Below are 19,446 nucleotides of genomic sequence, written 5' to 3' on the forward strand. Positions count from 1 at the left end.
TTCTCCTGCACTTATGGTCACACAAATGGCATTACTATATCTGAATCAAATGGGATTAGTTGTATATGGAACGCATAAAAAATTTGCCAGGTTTATTCTTGAGAGGCTATGTATCAAGATTCCTTTTTATCTTTTTATGATGTTAGGGATCAAACCCAGGTCCTTATACATGCTAAATAAGCACTCTACCACTGAGCTATATCCCCAGCCCAGGAACCCTTATTTCTAAAGAAGTATATAAATGTGTGTGTGTATATATATATAGAGAGAATTCCCATACAAGAAGATATATGAGAATAGGGATCAGCATTACAAACTTGGCTCCATTTAACTAGCATCAGTCATGAAACCACAGCAGAAAATGCTGAAAAAATCTGAAGGAATCCTTAATATTTCTCCCTAACTATGGTTCTATTATGACATTTTGTTCAATATTATAACTGACTTATCTTGTATCAAGATTTCTCAAAAATACTATCAGTAGTATTATAGTTTTTATCTCATGTTGTGGGTGCAAATTTTGCCCAAAATTTTAAAAAATAAATGACTGCTCTAGGAAATACTGTATAAACATTGTTAAACACCAAATGTTCTTTGGGTGCTACACTCATAGCTTTAACATACTATGGAACTTTTTTTGTCCCCACTAGGGAGTTGTTGAAACCTTGTTATAGGAAATATTATTAAAACACTAAGTAATATACAGAGGAAGTTCTATAGAACATTTTACAGTTTTATCTGTACTCTTATAAGCAACTGAGAAGCTAAGGAGTTCTTACCAGGTGACCTCATGCAAAACAAATCAAATAACATTCCAAGAAGAGTTTATCCACAATGAGCCCTAAAGCATCCAAGCGCTTTGGGAATGCATAAGATAAACTCTAACAGATTAGTTACTTATGATGGAGTTCTATGATGCCATTCTGGACCATGCAATGGTATCATCTGAAATTGTCTATTGCTTCTAAGGTTAAGGATCCTCCAGTAAACTTGGATAAGTCACTTACAAGACAATATAATTCAGGTGGAAGGTCCAAATTTCAGGGCAATGTTATTATTCCTGGACTGAAAAAGCTGGGGTATACGATGGAAAAAGCTAACATAAGTTTCTGATGAGCAGTTAACAAACACCTGCTATTCAGACTTTTAAAATATTAAGGCATGAAGAAGCAGTAGAGATCCTGGGGACAATAACTACCACTACAGTGAAAAATTAGTGGAAAAACTTGGGTGGCTTTAAAAAGCACAAGTAATTAAAACCAAGTAGCAAGGTGGGTCCAAAAGGTTACTAAAAGTGCATCTCATCCCATGAAGGGAGATAAAGGTTTAAGGAAGCTGTGTTTTGATTGTAATTTCTTAAGTGGAAAAAAACAAAGAAAAAAGTGCATGGTGTTTACTTCATTATAAAAGATTCAAATAAATATATTTCCAACCCCACCTGCACTAAAAAAAAAAAAATTGTGGCTATCATTTAAAATGAATAATGTTGCATTTAGTGACAATGATTCAGTTAAAGTGCAAGTTTAGGTAAATGCCCTTTTAAATGTCCTCAGAAGGAAAATTTAAAAGGGAAACTGATTCCATTAGTCTGAGAGAATGCTTAGATTGCAGCCATGAAGACCTCGGAGCGGTGGTTTCAGACCTGAGCACCATCATGCTCTAGTTTGGTGGGAGTTTTCCCCTGATGCTTCCAGGGCTGTGTGCGTATTGGGGAAAGGAAGGGTGACCCTCTGAAATGGCTGGACCCCAGGTGATGAGAAGAAAGGAATGTTATCAAAATTCCCTTCAACGGGAACCAAGACACCACATGGCAGGTGACTGGAGGGAAAGGCTCACAGGGAGGGCGAGCCCCCCACTAGCAGTGAATATTGGTATGGGCACAGTTGCGGAGATGCCTATGTAAAAGAGAAAAGCCATGGTTAATTTTTAAAGGGCAAAAAGAATTTAAAGACAAAACCAAGACCAGAAGCAGGTTTACTGTTCTTTGATGATCAGCTTAATTAACATTTGACACTAATTGCCCAGGACCTTGCAGTGCCTTTTTCCATTAGAGGTTCAGACTTACTCAGTTGAATTAGATCGAGGTCTAAATCTTTTGCCTCTGATTTTCTTTCTGTTGTCACCCACATTACCTGAAAAAAAAAAGGTTTATAGCTAGATTTCCAAATAATAAATGATTGCTCCATCACTCATTATGCAGTATTTCAAATGGGTATAATTCAAAACCAGCACCACCCTAGAAGACAGGGGGCGCTGCACACTCTACAGCCTTCCCAATGTATCCAGTACATTGGTGCTAACAAATCCCATCATTTCCCATCCATGGAAAACAAAACTAGACTCTCATTCCAAATACGTTTCCTCTCTGTTGGGAGAAGAGCTAAAGAGCTTACAGGAAATAACATATCTTTACATCCAGGGAGCACAGAATACAAAACTTGGGCTGGATCTACAGATGAATTCAGAATGTTACCCTTATACCTTGCCAAGAGTTACTTCGAGGTCGCCCATTTTCACAGATATCTGAAATATGTTTTGTGTCTGGAATCCTTTCACTCCAAGAATGAGAGAGCCCATTTGACCTGAAATTGAAAATATTTACATATTGTTCAAAAATGTAAGCAAATTAACTTTTTTGAAATTAGTAAGCAAAACTTCTTAGCATTACTGTGCATCAAATAAAATAAATCAAGAAAAAAATCTGAAATGAAAGAATGACGAGAACATGAAAGTCTTCATGAAAAAGGCAGAAATACACAACATTCAATTTAAGAAAAGTCAAATACAATGGAACCCCATTACAATAATCTATACATGAAAAGTATCAGGACATAATACAAGCCAATTTACCTGCCCCAGAACACAGCAACCACAAATGGCAAATTCGCTGTGTATTTCAGTTACATAACCCCAGCAGCAGCATTTATAATGGGGTCCCACCATAGATGTTTCTTAATTGTAAAGCAATGGATTCCATTCCAATATTATGCGAACATGGACTTCCAAGAGATTACATTAAGATTTGCTTAACTGAACCTAGTTAACCTTTATCAAAGTAATATTTAGTTTTCTGGATTTGGCATTTTTCTCCCCAAATATATTCCAAAGATGTGTAGTACATTTCAGTTAGTTGTTTGATAACTGAACTGAAATCAGATGTTTACCATGGAACTCTTTCTCACAAAGCCCATGTACCATTCAGCCCTTCTGCTAATTGTGTCCTACCATCTTTAAATGAATTAGCTACAAGAAGCAAAATTTATACACCTACCTTGTACCACATAACAAAAGAATTTTGACAAATTACATATACTTAAATGCCTAACCGTTGGATGTATTTTTAACTGGTTAAAAATAGTAACCCACTGAAAAATTTCTAACAATTCAAATGAATATTTCAAGCTCTTTTTTAGGTATTTGATAAAATAGTACTATACTTAAAAATATTTTTCATATGTCACTCTGGTTAGTTGCTAATAATATCTACTTTAAAGGGAGTCTTCTGCTGATGAGTGAAAACATGGAACTCAGCACAACTGGTACACATCAATGCTGTAGGTTGGAACTTTTTCAACATGATTTGCTTCTTAGAGAATGACTCATATTTTGTAAGAAAGGACAACAGAAATCCTTCTGGAACCCACTGATTTCTCTATTTTTTTCTATATTATATAAAGTTTTGCATTTGACCAAGAAAATACTTATATAATGAGAGAATTCAAGTAAATCTTTGTCATCTTCTTTTCTTAGCCATCAATCCCTCAATAAATTAAAACACTAAAAATTTTAAAACACCCTTCTGTGGGTCAAAATGTAGCATTTCATCTTTTGCATTGAATTCTGATATCTAAGTGAAAACTATCCTTCGCATAGAGTTCCCACATAGAATTCACCAATTCCTTCTATTCACCTTTCTGATCAATGTTGATAAAGACTGAGCACCACTGCAGAATTTTTACAGATTATTCACTCTCCCTAGAATACCAGAAGAGATCAGATTCCTCTCAATAAACTAGATGTTTCACCCTCACACTGCAAAGCAACAAATGTGCCCGAAGTCACGAGTGGGGCTACCAAAACGTTTTTCCTTTCCCCTACTACTTCCATTTCTTTAGTTAAAGAAATTCTTCTACAAGAATATTTTAGCTTCCTTCAATGTGGTATGTCTCATTCCCTACAACATTCCAACTATTTGTTTCTTCTACACATTTATTTTCAAGCAATTTTAAAGCATGCAGAATTTTAAATGGTGTCATACACCTTAAGATGCTAGAATAAGAATATATCATCAGAGTTCAAGACAGAAATAATAGATAAATCCCACCTCTATTATTATAAAAATCAGGCAATTATTAAGCATACTTAAATTAATTTGTCAACTAAGGTGTAAGTTATAAAAGTCTGCAAATAATCATTCCAAAAAAAGGCAAAATTATAATATTCAATACATGATTCACAAAGAAGCAATCTTTGTTTCACAGCGAGCTTAGCTTTGATATATATAAAATTAAAAAAATAGTCAATGCAGCACTTATATTACCAATTTATGTTAACTGCTTTTATTGAAGCATGACAGTAACCTTTTTCTTTGACTACCAAACATGACATAAAGCTCACCATTTAAAATTATTAAGTACTATGCATAGTTTCTTAAGCTATATAAGAGCAAGACTGAAAGACCCTGAGGTTTCCAAACAGATTTAGAATTATTGTTTATTTTATTTTGTTTTTTGTTTCAATTTTGTGGCCTGATTTATAGGTCAAGTAGTTTTGAGCATATGGCATTTTGAAGCAGAGTAATCAAAGAACAAAGGATACTATTTTTTAACATTCAAGAAAGAAGGAAGAAGTAATCAAACCTGCTGCAAAATAATGAAATGTTCTGACTAATGGAATAATGTGTGATGGAACAGGTAGAAATCTGAAAATGCGACAGAAAAGCAGACCTCTTCTTAGAACTAGATGCTGAGTTTGTGCTGACTCCAGGAGGAATGTCGCTATAAAAAGAGTCGCCATCTCCAGGCTTTTTTACATAATCTCCCTGGGGTAACTGTCTAAGGCATAATAAACATTTCAGAGTCAGAAAACAAGACACACACATGAACACAGACATATACAAATCTTATTTTAGGAAAAAGAGAGGTAGGGATAATGATCTACATGAATCAAATCTATAACAACACATAAGATTATTAATAAATGTGACAAATTAAAGTCATTCTAACTGTTGAAGTCAGAAATGCAATCACTGAAGTCTTTATAGGTTGGATGAATAAAGCGTTGCTTTGAGAGGGAAAACATGGGAGGATGAGTTTTGTTTGTTTTTTCGCTGTAACTTCATTATACTCAGAGATGTTAGCTGAGTATCAATTTTAAAAAATTGATGTTGAAGCACACATAGTAGAACAGTTCTTACCCAGACAAAGCAATTGGGTTTTGAGGGTTTTTTTTTGCACCATGATGAATAAACTATTCATGATTTCTAAACATAACAAAATGAACGTAATCTTGGTTTAATTTTAAAAGAACTGATTAATTTCTAAGCTATTTTATAATTGAATCCAGATAAATTCTCATTAGAGTTTAATGTTCCATGTGGAGCTCCATTGTTCATTTAAAATAAAAAAAGGAAAAAAATTTAAAAGAAGATTCAAAGTTGAATCAAAAAGGTAATTTTATAATTGTACACTTGAATATGTGAAGGAAGATCATTTAATAGGAGGAAGAAAGGGTTGAACAGTTAACTGAATTTCTGTGGAGACTATGGAAGGACATTTGTAGGAGGATAGTGGGTGGCAATCCTCCATCTCCACTGTGGTAGGAGAACAAGAACAGCTGTTTAATCTGCACAGGTATTAACCCCATTCTTCTCTCTTTGAACAAACTAAAATTGGTACAGATTTTTATTACCTCTTCTAAGTGAACCAGATAGAAACTTTATATAGCCCCACCGCCCCCACAGTCAACCTTCTCACAGTGCCAATCCAATCACCTGCCAGTGTGTGTCGCCCAAATAGACAACTTGCACCCAAACCTGACTCAGTTCATCCAGCACTATCACTGAAGGTGGCACAAACTAGCACTGGACTAAGAATTTTAAACAGAGCTACACTTAAATAAATCTCCAACAATAGCACAAATTTGCTAATTCCTTTTTCATGTTTGGTTTCTCCTTAGTTACTATGATAAGCTTGGTTACTTACTGATGCTAAATTTCAACCCCCAAATGCCACTTTCAGATGTCTGCTTGTCTATATTGATTCCCAAATTGTTGTAAATATATAAAATATTTCATCATTTGTTTTCTGATAACTGTACATCCCATGTCATATTATGTCAATGCTATGTGAACACATCTCTACAAATCTCAAAAAGTTTTCAATGGAAATAAAAAGTATGTACTTTAACTTGTATGGTTTAAGCTACTTCTCTATATTTTAATTTAAAAAAAGGAATTCTCACTAACTAGTTTATAATATTGATTCTACCCATAATTTTTTCATACAGTTTCCTCCAAAATATATATTTTTTTAATTCTATAAGTGACTTCAGCTCATGACAGTTACCTTTTCTTTTTCCTGGTTATTATGAAAAAATAATTTTATAGGGAAAATATATAAGCCTTGATACTTATAGTGTTCATAGTAACAACAAACAATATATTTTCCTTTGTAAGAGATCTTTGATCTCTATTCATATTTTGTTTTATCCCACATTAGGAACATACTCCTTCAATACTTGAAAAACAAAATGCCCTTAATAAAATCAGAGTTCCATATTTTGTCTCAAGGAAGAAACTTCCCTATTGTATTATATAAGTATGTTAAAAAGATTACTACAGAATGTCAGCATCATAATGTCAGAATGTTATCATCCAATAACAATATTGATGGCCAATATAGTCCTTCTGTCCCTATTACCTTTAATGATGATCTTAGGAAGGCAATGAGATGTGCCTCAACAAATTCAAATTAAACAAAAACAAGCTATTATATAAGAGCTCAGAACCACACCAAACCTTTCTTTTTACTTTCTTTCGCCAAATGACCTTTTCTTCACAGATTTTTGGCTTTCAGGTATTTACCCTGGCATTCTGATACTGCATGTGCCAATGGACTACCTCCCACATTGGAACCTAGTTCTGTTTTGTCTTAGACTGAGAATGTTTTACCACCTCTTCAAGGTAACTTCTCTGTGGTCACGGTCACTTTTTACACAGTGCACAAACATCCTAAATGGTAAACATAAAAGCTATGGGCTTCAGTCAAGGAGCTGAAAGGCAGTTTCAATTTAATGTACTTCTGGGGCACCACCTCCTTTAACAATCCAGCAAGATTTGATTCTTATCTATGTTCCCTATAAAGTCTCCAACATACAGAAACTAATTTTCCACATTCTCCTGAAAATTCCACAAGGAATGGATGCAACTTGTTTTCATACTTTTTTTCCTGTGGTAGGTTTTGAATTTTTTTTAAAAAAAACTCTTAAGAATAATATTTAATATTCTTCACTGTCCATAAATTTATCTTTTAAAAATATTCATTATGCATTTTAAAAAAACTATTTCTTCTTGTTTTAGAGGAAGTAGAGAATATTAGGTCCCCAGGGTCAATAAAATAATCTTGCATCATTTGTTATGAAACATCATAAAAAATCAATTAAATAATGCCCTTAAAAATTTTAAACTGAACTTTTCCCCCTAATTCTTTATTAATAATTTTTACAGATTTCTTCCTACATTTTGAGTGTTTTTCATGTTCCCTCAAATCTGAATTTGAAAGTGATTACCTTGGTTGATGGCCTGGCTAGTGGTTTTATAACAGGAAAAATCACCTCATATTTCTCATATTATATGCAAACATTTTAGACATGTACTTGATTTTTGGTAAATAATAACCAAAATGAATGCTATGTAATTAAGTTCTTTTTCCTCAAAGGTCATCCCTTCCTACATTAATTACAGATTGTCTTTTTTTTCCTCTCTACACATTTTCATACCAATTTGTGCTTTGAATTGATGCATCTCATTCGATAACATTCTTTGAAGGTAATCCTATTCTCTAACACAAGAAACAATCCCTATAACTTAATGACTTTGGAGGAGCTGATTCATACAAACTGTTAATTATTATTTATTTCTAGGACTACAGTATTCATTATTATTGTTTTCTTGTTCTTATTCTATTTTAGAAGATAACATGTTTATATTCATAAATCATCTAGCTATGTGAGCACTATAAATTTAAGCATTCAAAAAGACTTCTGGGATCACCCCAAAAGTCTTTAAGCAAATTGTTGATCCTGTTATAAGAGAAGTCTGATCTTTCCTAAAAGCATCCATTGATCTTTAATATTAATTTTGACAATACTTATGCTTACTGAACATGAAAGAAAAAAATTTAAATAAGTCTTAATCTTTCTCTTATTGAAATTGTTAATCTACTATTTTAAGAAGTATTGTTCAAGGTATACCAATATTTTCTAAAATAGTATATTAACAGATGTATAAATATTACTGAAATAATATTAAAAGAAACCAAGAAAGGTTTGGAAAAAAGATAGGAAGTCCACAAGCAGAAAACAAAGTGCCTAAAACATGAGAGAGAAAAAGAAAAAGAAATAAAAAAAGAAAGAAATGGGGGTGGAAAAGAGTAGACTGCTTAAGATAAAACCATAGATCAGAAAGATGATTTATTATATTCTATTTTTCATTAATCATAGTAATGTATGTTCATTTCAGAAAAGAAAAGGGTTTCAGCTGAATAGGGATGTTTTATAAATCTAAGTTCACTTATTATTTCTTACTCTATTTGCAAACAGGCCTGAAAACTAAAACCTACTTATAATTCTTGTCACAACTGCTAAATCCTAAAGCTATTATACTATGATACAAATAATAACATCAAGTGAAAAGTGTGGAGTGTTTTTTTTTTCCTGGAAATTTAAAGAAAAAGGATAAAGGAGCTTCTGCATGGCTCCTTGGTTCCACGGATATATGCTTCATAAGGTGACACTGACAGGTTTCAACTAATTGTACATGTGTGGGGTTCTGCCTCCACTGGTCCCAGAACAGGGCTTCTATTTTTTTAAGTAAGCAATTTGTGAACAAAAAGAAAGAAAATAGGCTTGCTTCTCATCTTTTTTGTCAACTTGCAAGTAAACAGACAACACAATCCTTAATATACTTAAAACCTTGAGGACACATTCTCAGGAGGGAAAATTATCAGGTTGTCACATTCAATTACAGAATTACTTGCCTGTCTCCTCAAATAAATTGAAAGTTATGTATCATTTGAAAATGTTGAGACACTACATACTTATTAGATCTTGATTTTGGTGTCAAAGCAAACCTTCATGTTCACCAACTCCTTTACCAGCTCAGCTGGTAGGGGTGGGCCTCATTCAGATTGAGGACAGCTACATTCCTCTTTGAGAACAACATCCACCTCTTTTATTTGAAGATCAGAGAAACACAAAGTCTTTAGAAACCACATACAAATAACTTCTCTTTACCATAATGCTTTAAAGATTACAAAGAACTCTTTTTGATTATAGAGTTGAGGAAACTTGTGATTTCTCAATATCTCATACTAGATTCCTAATTCCTTGTCAATTGCTCCTCCCATCACAGGAAAAACTTAATTTAAGACAATGACAACCCAAAATTCTTAATTCTACTTCTTGTCATCCTTTGGAACTCACAGATATTTATTTGAATGACTACAAATAATTGTACAAGACTAAAAATTTCCTAATGCATGCTTTGTTCTGTTGGCCTGACCCCTTCTCCATCATTACATGTACTGTCAGGGCTAGAAGTGTAGCACCATAGTTCAGCACTTGCCCAGCATGTATGAGGCCCTGAGTTCAATCCCTGACACTTGAAAAACAAACAAATGAAACAAAAAAAAAAAAAAAATCAAAAAAACCTAACATATCTTCAGAAAGAAAAATCCTTCAAAAGATACCTATATATTCATAACTTCCTGATTTAAGTCCATTCACTGTTAATCTCCATTTTGAGAATTATTGTACAAGTCTAACATTCATTAGCTATGGACAAGGATGAAAAAAAAAAAGCTTTAGGTGAAATATATCAAATATATAAAACAAATACCCACTGTAGTTGTGAAAACTCTCGAAACGTACTAGATTCCAAAGGAGTAGTCATTTGAAAATATTCCAAAAGAGTAGTCATCAATGAAATGACGACATGGTAACACTAGAAGATGTGAAAACTTATTAGTCAAATACAGGAGATTCATAGTGTGAAAATGCTTTAAACTGTATCCATGCATATGTTGAGTTAGAATAAAAAATTGGTGCATAGTTTTAAACAAAGCATTTTTGTAAAGTGTGGGCAATTTCCTTATTCTGGATAGCATTCTTAGGGACAACAAAACTTAAGAGTACTCTTTTGGCTTTGCTTATGTTACATAATTGAGTCATTTTGCTTTCTTTTTAATATATCCAGCAGTATTAAATTACATTATTGCTTTAGTTCCTCTGGAAATGGAGCTCAAACATAAATTGTCTGTCATATCAACCAAAGTCCACTGAAGAAAGCTACCAACCTTAGATTTCTGATATGACTAAATCAATTTCAACCCAATTAAAAACCTAAATGGCTCTTTCTCAAGTGCCTATAGACACAAGAGTTCAAAATAGGGGACTAGGGCTGAAGCTCAGTGTCAGAGCATTTGCCTAGCACATGTGAGGCACTGGGTTTGGTCCTTAGCACCACATAAAAATAAATAAATAAATAAATAAATAAATAAATAAATAAATAAATAAATAAATAAATAAAAGGTATTGTGTCCATCTACAACTAAAAATATATTTTTAAAAGAGTTTAAAACAAGTCACAAAGAAATCTACTTGTTTCTAAAATTTAGTCAATTTTGTCTCAGTTTCACATTTTTTATTAATGATGTGTTAGTTACCCCAGGGCAAGGTCAATATTTCCTAAACCTATGCTAACTGGTACCTTGTGGATATCTTAGAATTACAGATAGTCTACAGATATTTATGGCTAAAGTCTTCAGCGGTTTTAGATTTAAACAGAAACATACAGAAAAATAAAGTTTAATTTTTCAATTTGTGAAAAAAATGAAAGTTGTGGTTAGAGCCTGGAAAAGTATCACCACATTTATTACATCTTATTCTTAACCTGTCTCAGGCAAGTAATAGAACTATGGAAAAAGATAAGTAGGTAGCAATTTGCACAAATACCCTGAATGCAGAACTAAATACTGTATGATACACAAGACCTGGTCTGAGTTATTAATTTCCAGGACATTTTAATTTTTTCTATCCATAGTTAATAGTATTAGTAACTTTTTAAATGTGAAAAGTGAATGGTATGCCCCAGCACTATGTGGCAATTTATATAAAATTAACAATTCTTACAGAACAACAAAATTTCTTTGTATGTCTTTTTATATGGTTGCCAAAGATGGATTATAAAGTTATGTTGAATAATTTTCTCTGTGGGAATTTTTATTTAATAAAAAAAGTACAGGAGACAATCAGAGATTCCAACTATGCAAATTCCTTCTTTAACTACCTATGTGATCACCTAATCAGAGTAAATTGTTTTTTCTCATGTACAAATAACATTTTCACCAAGTGCCAGAACATTCCCCTGGTAGCTACAGTGTAGCCAAATAAATGATCACTTATGAATGAAAGTTATTAATATAACAACAGTAACAAAGAAAAATAAATTTCCTCAGATAGTATTAGGCAATAAGAGTGTCATAAACATAAAGAAAAGTCAATAAACTAATGTAAACAAACATGACAACTTAACATGAAGGAAGTCTGTTTTTGATGGAAAAATTCAATTAAGGTACATATATAATAATAAAAATAACACAATTAAAACTATTTCAATATCATGAAAAATCAAGATCAATGTAGAATAAAAATAAAGTGAATTTGATTTATAATTGCATGTATGAATTCCAGTGATATGAATCAGGGGTTAAACCTTTCAGTTACATGTTCAGATTAATCTAATCACATACCTCTGTTCTCGATAGTTTCTTTTCATGAACAAGAAGAGAAAGGGGAAAAACACAAGAATTAGTTACCTATGGAAGCACATTAACAGAGCACTCAACATAAAAGCTCTGGCATTAATTGAAAGGACTTTGCTAGAAGATTCTGAATTGCAGAGTTAAAACGGGGAATACACAAAAAAATTCCACTTTATCATTAGGAAAGGTCACACCAAAAGACTGGTGACATTTTTGTCAGATAGTTTGTCATTTTTAAACAAATAAATAATCTTTAAAGAGTAACTTTCTACAACATCAATTGTACTACACTGAGCATTAGTAATATTCTAATGATTAGTAAAATTCTAATCCTATTTTAAATACAGGTTTTCAGATACATATGTTGATTTAAATAATAAAGTTGATGAATCCAGTTACTTGCAAAAATTAATTATATTTTCATAGAAACAATAATCATAATGTATTTGTTAGAATACAAACCCCCAACTATAGCTGTTCCTAAGAATTTCAAATAGGAAAACATAAATACACACCAGAACATTTGATTTCACCATGTGTGACAAATGAGTGAGTTAATTCACAGCTGTTATGGATGACCTTTGTAGTTATTACTACTTATTCACTCAAGTATCACATTGGAAATTCCTGCTCCATGTTTAGTCTCTTTTTTATTTGACCAAATACTAAAATAAACTTATGTTTATTTGCCATATGATAAAATAAACTGATCTTAAAAAATTGTTCTGAAGGGTGTAACAGTGCAATACCAGTGAGTTTCAAGAGTTGTTGACTTTCTCTTTTGATATAATTAGAATATATGGAAGACTGAGTTATTTGGGACTCCTTCCTCTAAGATCAAGGACAATGTCTAAACATGAATATCCTTCCTGGCACTTCCACCTGTGGATCCATTCCACCCACATTATCAAGATCATAACAGGCACAAGAGGGTAAAAGTGCCCATTTGTTATTAGTTTCAATTTTGAAGACTTTTGGATGGGGGGAATATAAGCCTGGTATCTTTCCATTCAGCATGTTTTGCTTTTTATTCCCTCAAGCTGATTACTTGAGCCATACAGTTCTAGATGAGGATTTCTCATTTCCTATTCCTGCTATTCCCCACCCAGGGCTTCAAGAAAGAGTGGAAAGTTTAACAAGCAGACCTAAGAAATGAAAAACTGAGTTCCCAGACCTGAAATCTGCTTTTGATTTTCAAAGAGAATATATGAAATATCACTTATTAGTTTAATTCCTCTATTAAAATTTCTAAATTCTCATTCTATTTCTAAATGTATTCAAATAAATTTAGAAATATTAAAGTGTTAATCATTTAGGTTCAAATTACTAATGAGGAGAATACTGTAATATGAACAATATTTATCTTTTTTCTTAATCAACCTGAAAAATGTATGTATTCAGAAGTGTATTTTAAAGAGTAAAATCCCAAATGAAACAAATAGAAAGCAGGTTATTTCAATAAACAGACACAGGTAATTTTATAAGCAAAAGGAAAGTGTTAAAAGTTTCATGTTTTCTGAACAGGGAGTTCTACCAAGATTGGAAAAATGAAATATCCACATGCATCAGTAGGTGGCAGAAAATCACACCCTCCAGAGCTATCAGTTATCCTTTCTATTTTCGTGTGACCAAATGAAACCACTGAGCTGCTTCAAGACAGCAATGCTTGTGATGGCAATGACTTCGCAAGTCCTGCATCAGGGAGGCAGAGGAAACAGTGTGACCTAAGGTGCAGCTTACCCACCTGAAGTTGTAAGGGGATGTCATATGATGAAAAGCTTTCTTTTCAGACATATGATTTTAAAACTTAAAATGTTTTGCTGAAGTCAGAGTGTGCAAATGTAAATGTGCAATATACCAAATGACCTGCACATAAAAAAGGCTCATAAGCATCTGCTATGAACTGGTATGGAGATAAGTGATGCAGATTTAATCAGGGCAGAGCTTACTCCTCTGCTGTGTGCTCCTTCACTATGTCATCCCTGCTACACTCTTCTACACTCTAGTATGCTGTCTGGGCAACTTGTTAATACAGTCTTCTGTGAGAGTCTGTCTGTCTTTAATGCCTGCTGCATACAACATTTATCCTGGCCGTAAAGTCACTGTGCTCCTCTTTCAAAGATACTCTTTGAAGGTTTAGAGCTTACAAGCAATTGCCATATAGTCTTTCAAATGTGTCTCCTTTAATTTGATTACACATCTCCATGTTAAGTGATAATAATTATAGCAATTACATAATGCTTTCTGTGGGAAAGGTATTGAAAGTTTGATACATATCAACCCACAGAACAAAGATGAACCTATTAAAAAATATGGCATAACTTTAAAATTCCAAATATTCTAATTCCCATTTTTTTTGACCCAAGTTCAATTCATGCTGAAAAATATGCTGTGAAATGAGATAATGCCAGGAATGCCGAGCCAAAGTGCTAGGGCTTCCAAATGGAGAAAAACCCAAGGCTGGTGGACAGGAACATTGTCATTAGAGATGGACAGAATATGACTTTAAGTTTAAATACTAAAGAGAATTAAAGGTTGACCATATTTAAGTTTTAACTTACTAAACTTAGTTTTTGTAGACTAAAGAAATTTTTCACATCCTAAGTATTTAAAGAGGAAACTGAACACATTAAATCTATAAATAAATGCTTGAAGGCATTTACTTAAGAAAATGTTTAAGAGTATCAAATATTCAAAAGCAGTATGACTTTTAACTTTTTAAAATTTATGTATAGAATCAAAAAGTTGTAAGTTAAACTATAAAACTTAAGGAAGAATTAGGCTTTTGATTTTTTTAACATGGAGTTTTCATTTTAACAAATCAAATATCATGACAGTCTTTTCTTCACATAAACACTCATGTACATCACAAAAAGTTGTGCCTCCTTCATAAAGGCCCTGAGGACAAGGGGTATCACCTTAATGAGATGAATGGCTCATTAAGAGATCTGCTGCTTCTGTTCTTTGATAACTGTTATTATTGTGCTGCTCTCTAACTGACTGTCTTGCCTAGATTTTGAGTATGGTTTAAGTAAAGGAAACCCTGTCATTAAAAAGCAAAGAAACCTAGCCTTTGTACTAGACACAATTTAAGTTGATTTTAACTCACTTCAGTGATTTTGAAAAAAAAAATATTCAGTACTTTCAGAACAGAAGGGAATTGTCTCAAAATCTAAAAACTGCTAAAATTATTATTACCTCAAACTATGTCAAAGGTTATCATTGATTGTTGAGCCAGACTGTTTTTTCAATGCAAGCGTATTTATCCAATAAGATAAAACTTTCTAGATGTTTTCATTTAATCAATGTGTTTCAAAGTATGTCTTATAGTACTAATACTGAGTCATTTCACTTACTTATAACCCCAGGCAGTTATTCCTAATATGAGGGCCAGCATTAAAATGGTGCCGGCAATTATGCCTATTATGATATTGATGCCAGCAACACCTGGATGGAAAAAAAAAAAGAACATCAGTGAGATAAAATTCCTTCAGAACTTCATTCTTCAGATTTGTAATCATCACATTAAGAACACTATTTGTTTAAAACAAAAAGTAAGATTTTCAAAGGAAAGAAAAATCAACCATAAGTCAGCAAGCCATATCAATCCTTTTAAAACGAATTTACGCTCCTTTTTAATTCTTGCCCAAGTGCATTTTGCACAGTTGTACTTCCCATGTATTTTTATGGGAAACCTTATGTCATTAAACTAAAAGATGGAAGAAGAATGATACTAAGAAAGTACCCTTTAGGAAGGAATTTTAAGAAATCTGTTCTGTAGGGAGCCATCCATGTGCTATATGTGGGCTACCGTGCATCGAAGCCCACTGAATAGGAATAGCTGATGTCTGGGAACTTCCAGTGGTCATTTCCTCTGTGTAAGACTGCCCAGAGATACTGTGAATTCCTATTCTGCTCTGCCATGTCCCACACAACACCTGAGATGGGTGTGACCAGCCAAGATGCCAATCAACCTGCTGACTGCAAGACATCACAAAGCAAGATTCCACCCTTGAAACCTTATCCCTTCCTTTGATGTACCCCCTTAATAAACCACTGGAGCCATTTTGCCTTGTCTAGTTCCAGCTCCCATGTGAACTAAACCTATCAGGGCTCTGCTTTTGAAAATGTGTTTCTGACTCTTTGTCTTTTGTTCTTCACTAATTATTCTACACTTTAATTTCTCAGGTGACTTACACCCTCCTCAGCAGGAAGAAGAACCCCCCCCCCAACGAGAAGCTGTCATCCCCTATAGTGTTCCTTTTGACCCTTATTTCTTTCTTTGAAATTCTAGAAGTGTTATTACTTAAATTACTCCATTTTGACAATTAATGCAAGACCCTTGCTGCTCTAAGTTATGTGTGTGATATTTTGTCTCTCAAAGTGAATATAAGCTTCTTAAGGGAGAAAATACATCTACAGGTTTCTATGATCAGTACTCAGGGGTGTAGATGGTAGAAGCACTGGCTGGTCACTCCCAGTTGGACAACAATGGCTGTGGCATCCTAGGGGAGAAAACCCCAAAGGGAAAAATGGTCTAGTGAGGGGATGTTGGTGTCATTGTGGCACAAGAGGGAGGTGGCACCAGGAGGGCAGAGGGAAAGGGGAGCAGAATACAGGGCAGACAAAACTCAGGACTGAGCGATGGCATGGTCAGCACCCATCAACAGGCAGGTTGAGATGTGATCCCTAAGGGATCACGGCAGTGAATCCAACCCATAGTCAGCAAGTCCATGTAAAGGACTAAAGGCAGAGAAGGCCCATCCAAGGCCTGGCTCCCACACTGCTAATTATGATTTATACCACGTTTAATTGTATGCAGGGCTTTCATCCACAGCAGCTTAGACCTTTCCTTGTCTGTTCCTGAGACATCCTTCTAGACAGCAAAGGTTAGTGATCAAGGGTAACTGGAGATTTCAATTTCCCATGGCAGAAATAGCAGTCTCCCAGTCTGGGAGCCCTCAGGAGTCATGCAGGAGAGCAATGCTAGGGCATCAGAGGAGAGTGGACAGCTCCCCTGTAAGAGGGGTGGATGCAGATGCCAGTGCATCTTCTGGGTCACTGGGATTTTCTTATTCCAAGACCTCAAATGTCTGTCCTCACTTCCTTTTCATGAAGGGTTTTAATAGGGACAAATAAACTTAGATGCTAGTCTTGATTATTTCTAAGTAATGGTATGTCTTTTGGTAAGTCACTTAAACCCATGTGCTTATAAATATCCTCACCTCTGCATTAAGTATGGAAACAAGTTCCACACTACCACTTACTGCTGCTAAGTCTGAGGATCCTAAAATCTTAGTCATTCTGTGACTTTCTTTATTAAAGTCACACTAGCTAACATTTCCAATCTGTCTAGATGACTAGAAGTAATATATTTCTTAAGTTTCTCATCCTTTGGAGGCAAATGGACTTCAGGATTTGAGCATTATTTTATGCAAAAGAATATACAATAAAATGGTTTAAAAGAAGACATTTACCTTTAAGGTATGAGTTATTACAACTATCTGCATTTAATTTCCACTTCTCCACCCAAGCAACCCCAGCTTTAAGAAATGTGCCTCCCTGTTGTTTCTGATCCAAAAACCGCTTTCAGGAAACTTGGCCAACGTATACTTCTAGTTCAGGTTGAAGAAGTGTAGTTAAAGGTTGGTGAGATTTTATAACAAAGAATATTAAAAATAAAATTTTAAAAATCAATTCTTAATTTTTCTTTTTCTTATTTATAAAGTGTGTACATATAAAATTCTCCCTTTGCCAGGCACAGTGGTGCACACCTGTAATCCCAATGACCTGGCAGTCTGAGGCAGGAGGATCACAAGTTTGGGAACATCCTAAGCAACTTAGAAGGGCCCTGAATAACTTAGCCTAGACCCTGTCTCAAAATAAATAAATAAATAAATAAATAAAAGGGCTGATGATGTGACTCAGTGGTTACGTGCCTCTGGGTTTAATCCCTGGTACCAAAATAGATAAAAATAAAATAAAATTCTCCCCTTAAACTATAAGTATTTTCTTCATTTAAAAGAAATGCTAGGTTTTGTTGACAACCTCAGTTAAGTGGAATACTTGAAAAATTTCTCTGAAATAGGACATGTTAAGGCTAAGTCATTAAACAAGGTAATACTCAACATGTAAATAATTATAATTTGATAAAAATGATTAGTTTCATAAGGTGGACCCCACTTGTATAGTATAATTCATTATTATGTATATATAATTTATTTTGAGTTATCATAAAATAACTTAAATAGGGCTGGGGTTGTAGCTCAGTGGTAGTGAGCTTGCCTAGCACGTATGAGGCCCTGGGTTCAATCCTCAGCACCACATAAAAATGAACAAATAAAAATAAAGTTTAAAAAAGAAAAATAACTTAGATAAAAATGACCAAAGGGAAGTTCTCTATTTACTTGTGCAAAAAGATGACATAATGACACCAAATTAAATATCTACCGTTGCTAGTCTTTGGACCTTCATTGTGAAGTAACAAAGTGCTGCAGTCTGCACCTGTCCAGAGCGTATCACAGACACACTTCAGGTCGTTACTGCACACCTGAAATCCAAAATCAAGCTAGAGTAAGTATCAACTCTCTGGTATAAAGGCATGAAAAATAAACTCTAATTAACTTCTGATAATAATATGCTGAGAATATGATGACACTGAAAAATTATTAATACTTTTTTCCTACTAATAATTATTTTATTTCTCACTTAGACTAACAGCTGGCCCAAAGGGCATAATAAATGTCAGCAGAAGACTTAATCTTACGTCCAAAAAAAGTCAATGAAATTCCTATTTTGACTTTTATTAACTTGTTATGAGAGAAATTTAAAAACTAAGCAAAAATACAACTATTTGTTATTTATCCAATATGAAGTCTTGCTTTTCTTCCATAAAAGGTTCTTTATGCCAAAATTTTATTATTAACTTTTTAGGGAGCAGAATGAGATAAAGAAAAGACCACAAAGAAGCAGGAAGTCCTGGTATTTATTTTGCAGTGGTCTGAGAATAAAGCTTCACAAGGTTATAACCCTGTCAGCTCAACCCAAATTATAGAAGGCAGCTGCCACGGGGCCATGGGAACTAAGAACTCTCACAAACAAAGTAGAAAGATTCACATAAAAATGACAGCAACCACTAAATCATTGGAAAATAATCTCTTCATTTATCCATCTCAGAAAGAGAATCTACACTTAGATTCTATTATTCAAATCAATTGGATGTATTGAGAAGAAGGAAAGAACTAAGTAGGTTTAACTGAGAGGCAGGTTTCACTGCACAGGTATTTCTGCCTTATCCAATCTAATCTTGCAGAAGACAACATACATCCACATCTACATGTAACTAAGATTAACAATTATGCAGGAATAAAAAAAATTAGGCTGAAAGTCAAAAGGCTTGGACCCG

General features: G+C 33.8%; 1 protein-coding gene across 12 annotated transcripts in view; it reads right to left on the reverse strand.

Annotated features, from left to right (window-relative positions):
- The window catches only part of ADAM22 (ADAM metallopeptidase domain 22), a gene marked incomplete at its 3' end in the record, with an annotated part of 236,273 nt that overhangs the window by 17,869 nt on the left and 198,958 nt on the right, over positions 1 to 19,446 (reverse strand). For 3 of the 12 annotated variants that reach the window (XM_081287159.1, XM_081287158.1, XM_081287157.1), the window contains exons 24-29: positions 18,492 to 18,591; positions 15,398 to 15,488; positions 12,030 to 12,047; positions 4,947 to 5,054; positions 2,482 to 2,582; positions 2,066 to 2,132 (exon numbers count right to left, since the gene is read on the reverse strand). In XM_081287159.1, coding sequence (XP_081143285.1) covers positions 2,066 to 2,132; positions 2,482 to 2,582; positions 4,947 to 5,054; positions 12,030 to 12,047; positions 15,398 to 15,488; positions 18,492 to 18,591 — 485 coding nt within the window. Of the gene's footprint in view, positions 1 to 2,061; positions 2,133 to 2,481; positions 2,583 to 4,859; positions 5,055 to 12,029; positions 12,048 to 15,397; positions 15,489 to 18,491; positions 18,592 to 19,446 lie in introns of those variants that run through there. The other 9 variants (XM_081287161.1, XM_081287152.1, XM_081287156.1 and 6 more) reach the window with 4 other exon arrangements.

This window comes from Spermophilus citellus (genome assembly GCF_964194105.1).
Source record: "Spermophilus citellus genome assembly, chromosome: 3".
Lineage (NCBI taxonomy): Eukaryota > Metazoa > Chordata > Mammalia > Rodentia > Sciuridae > Spermophilus > Spermophilus citellus.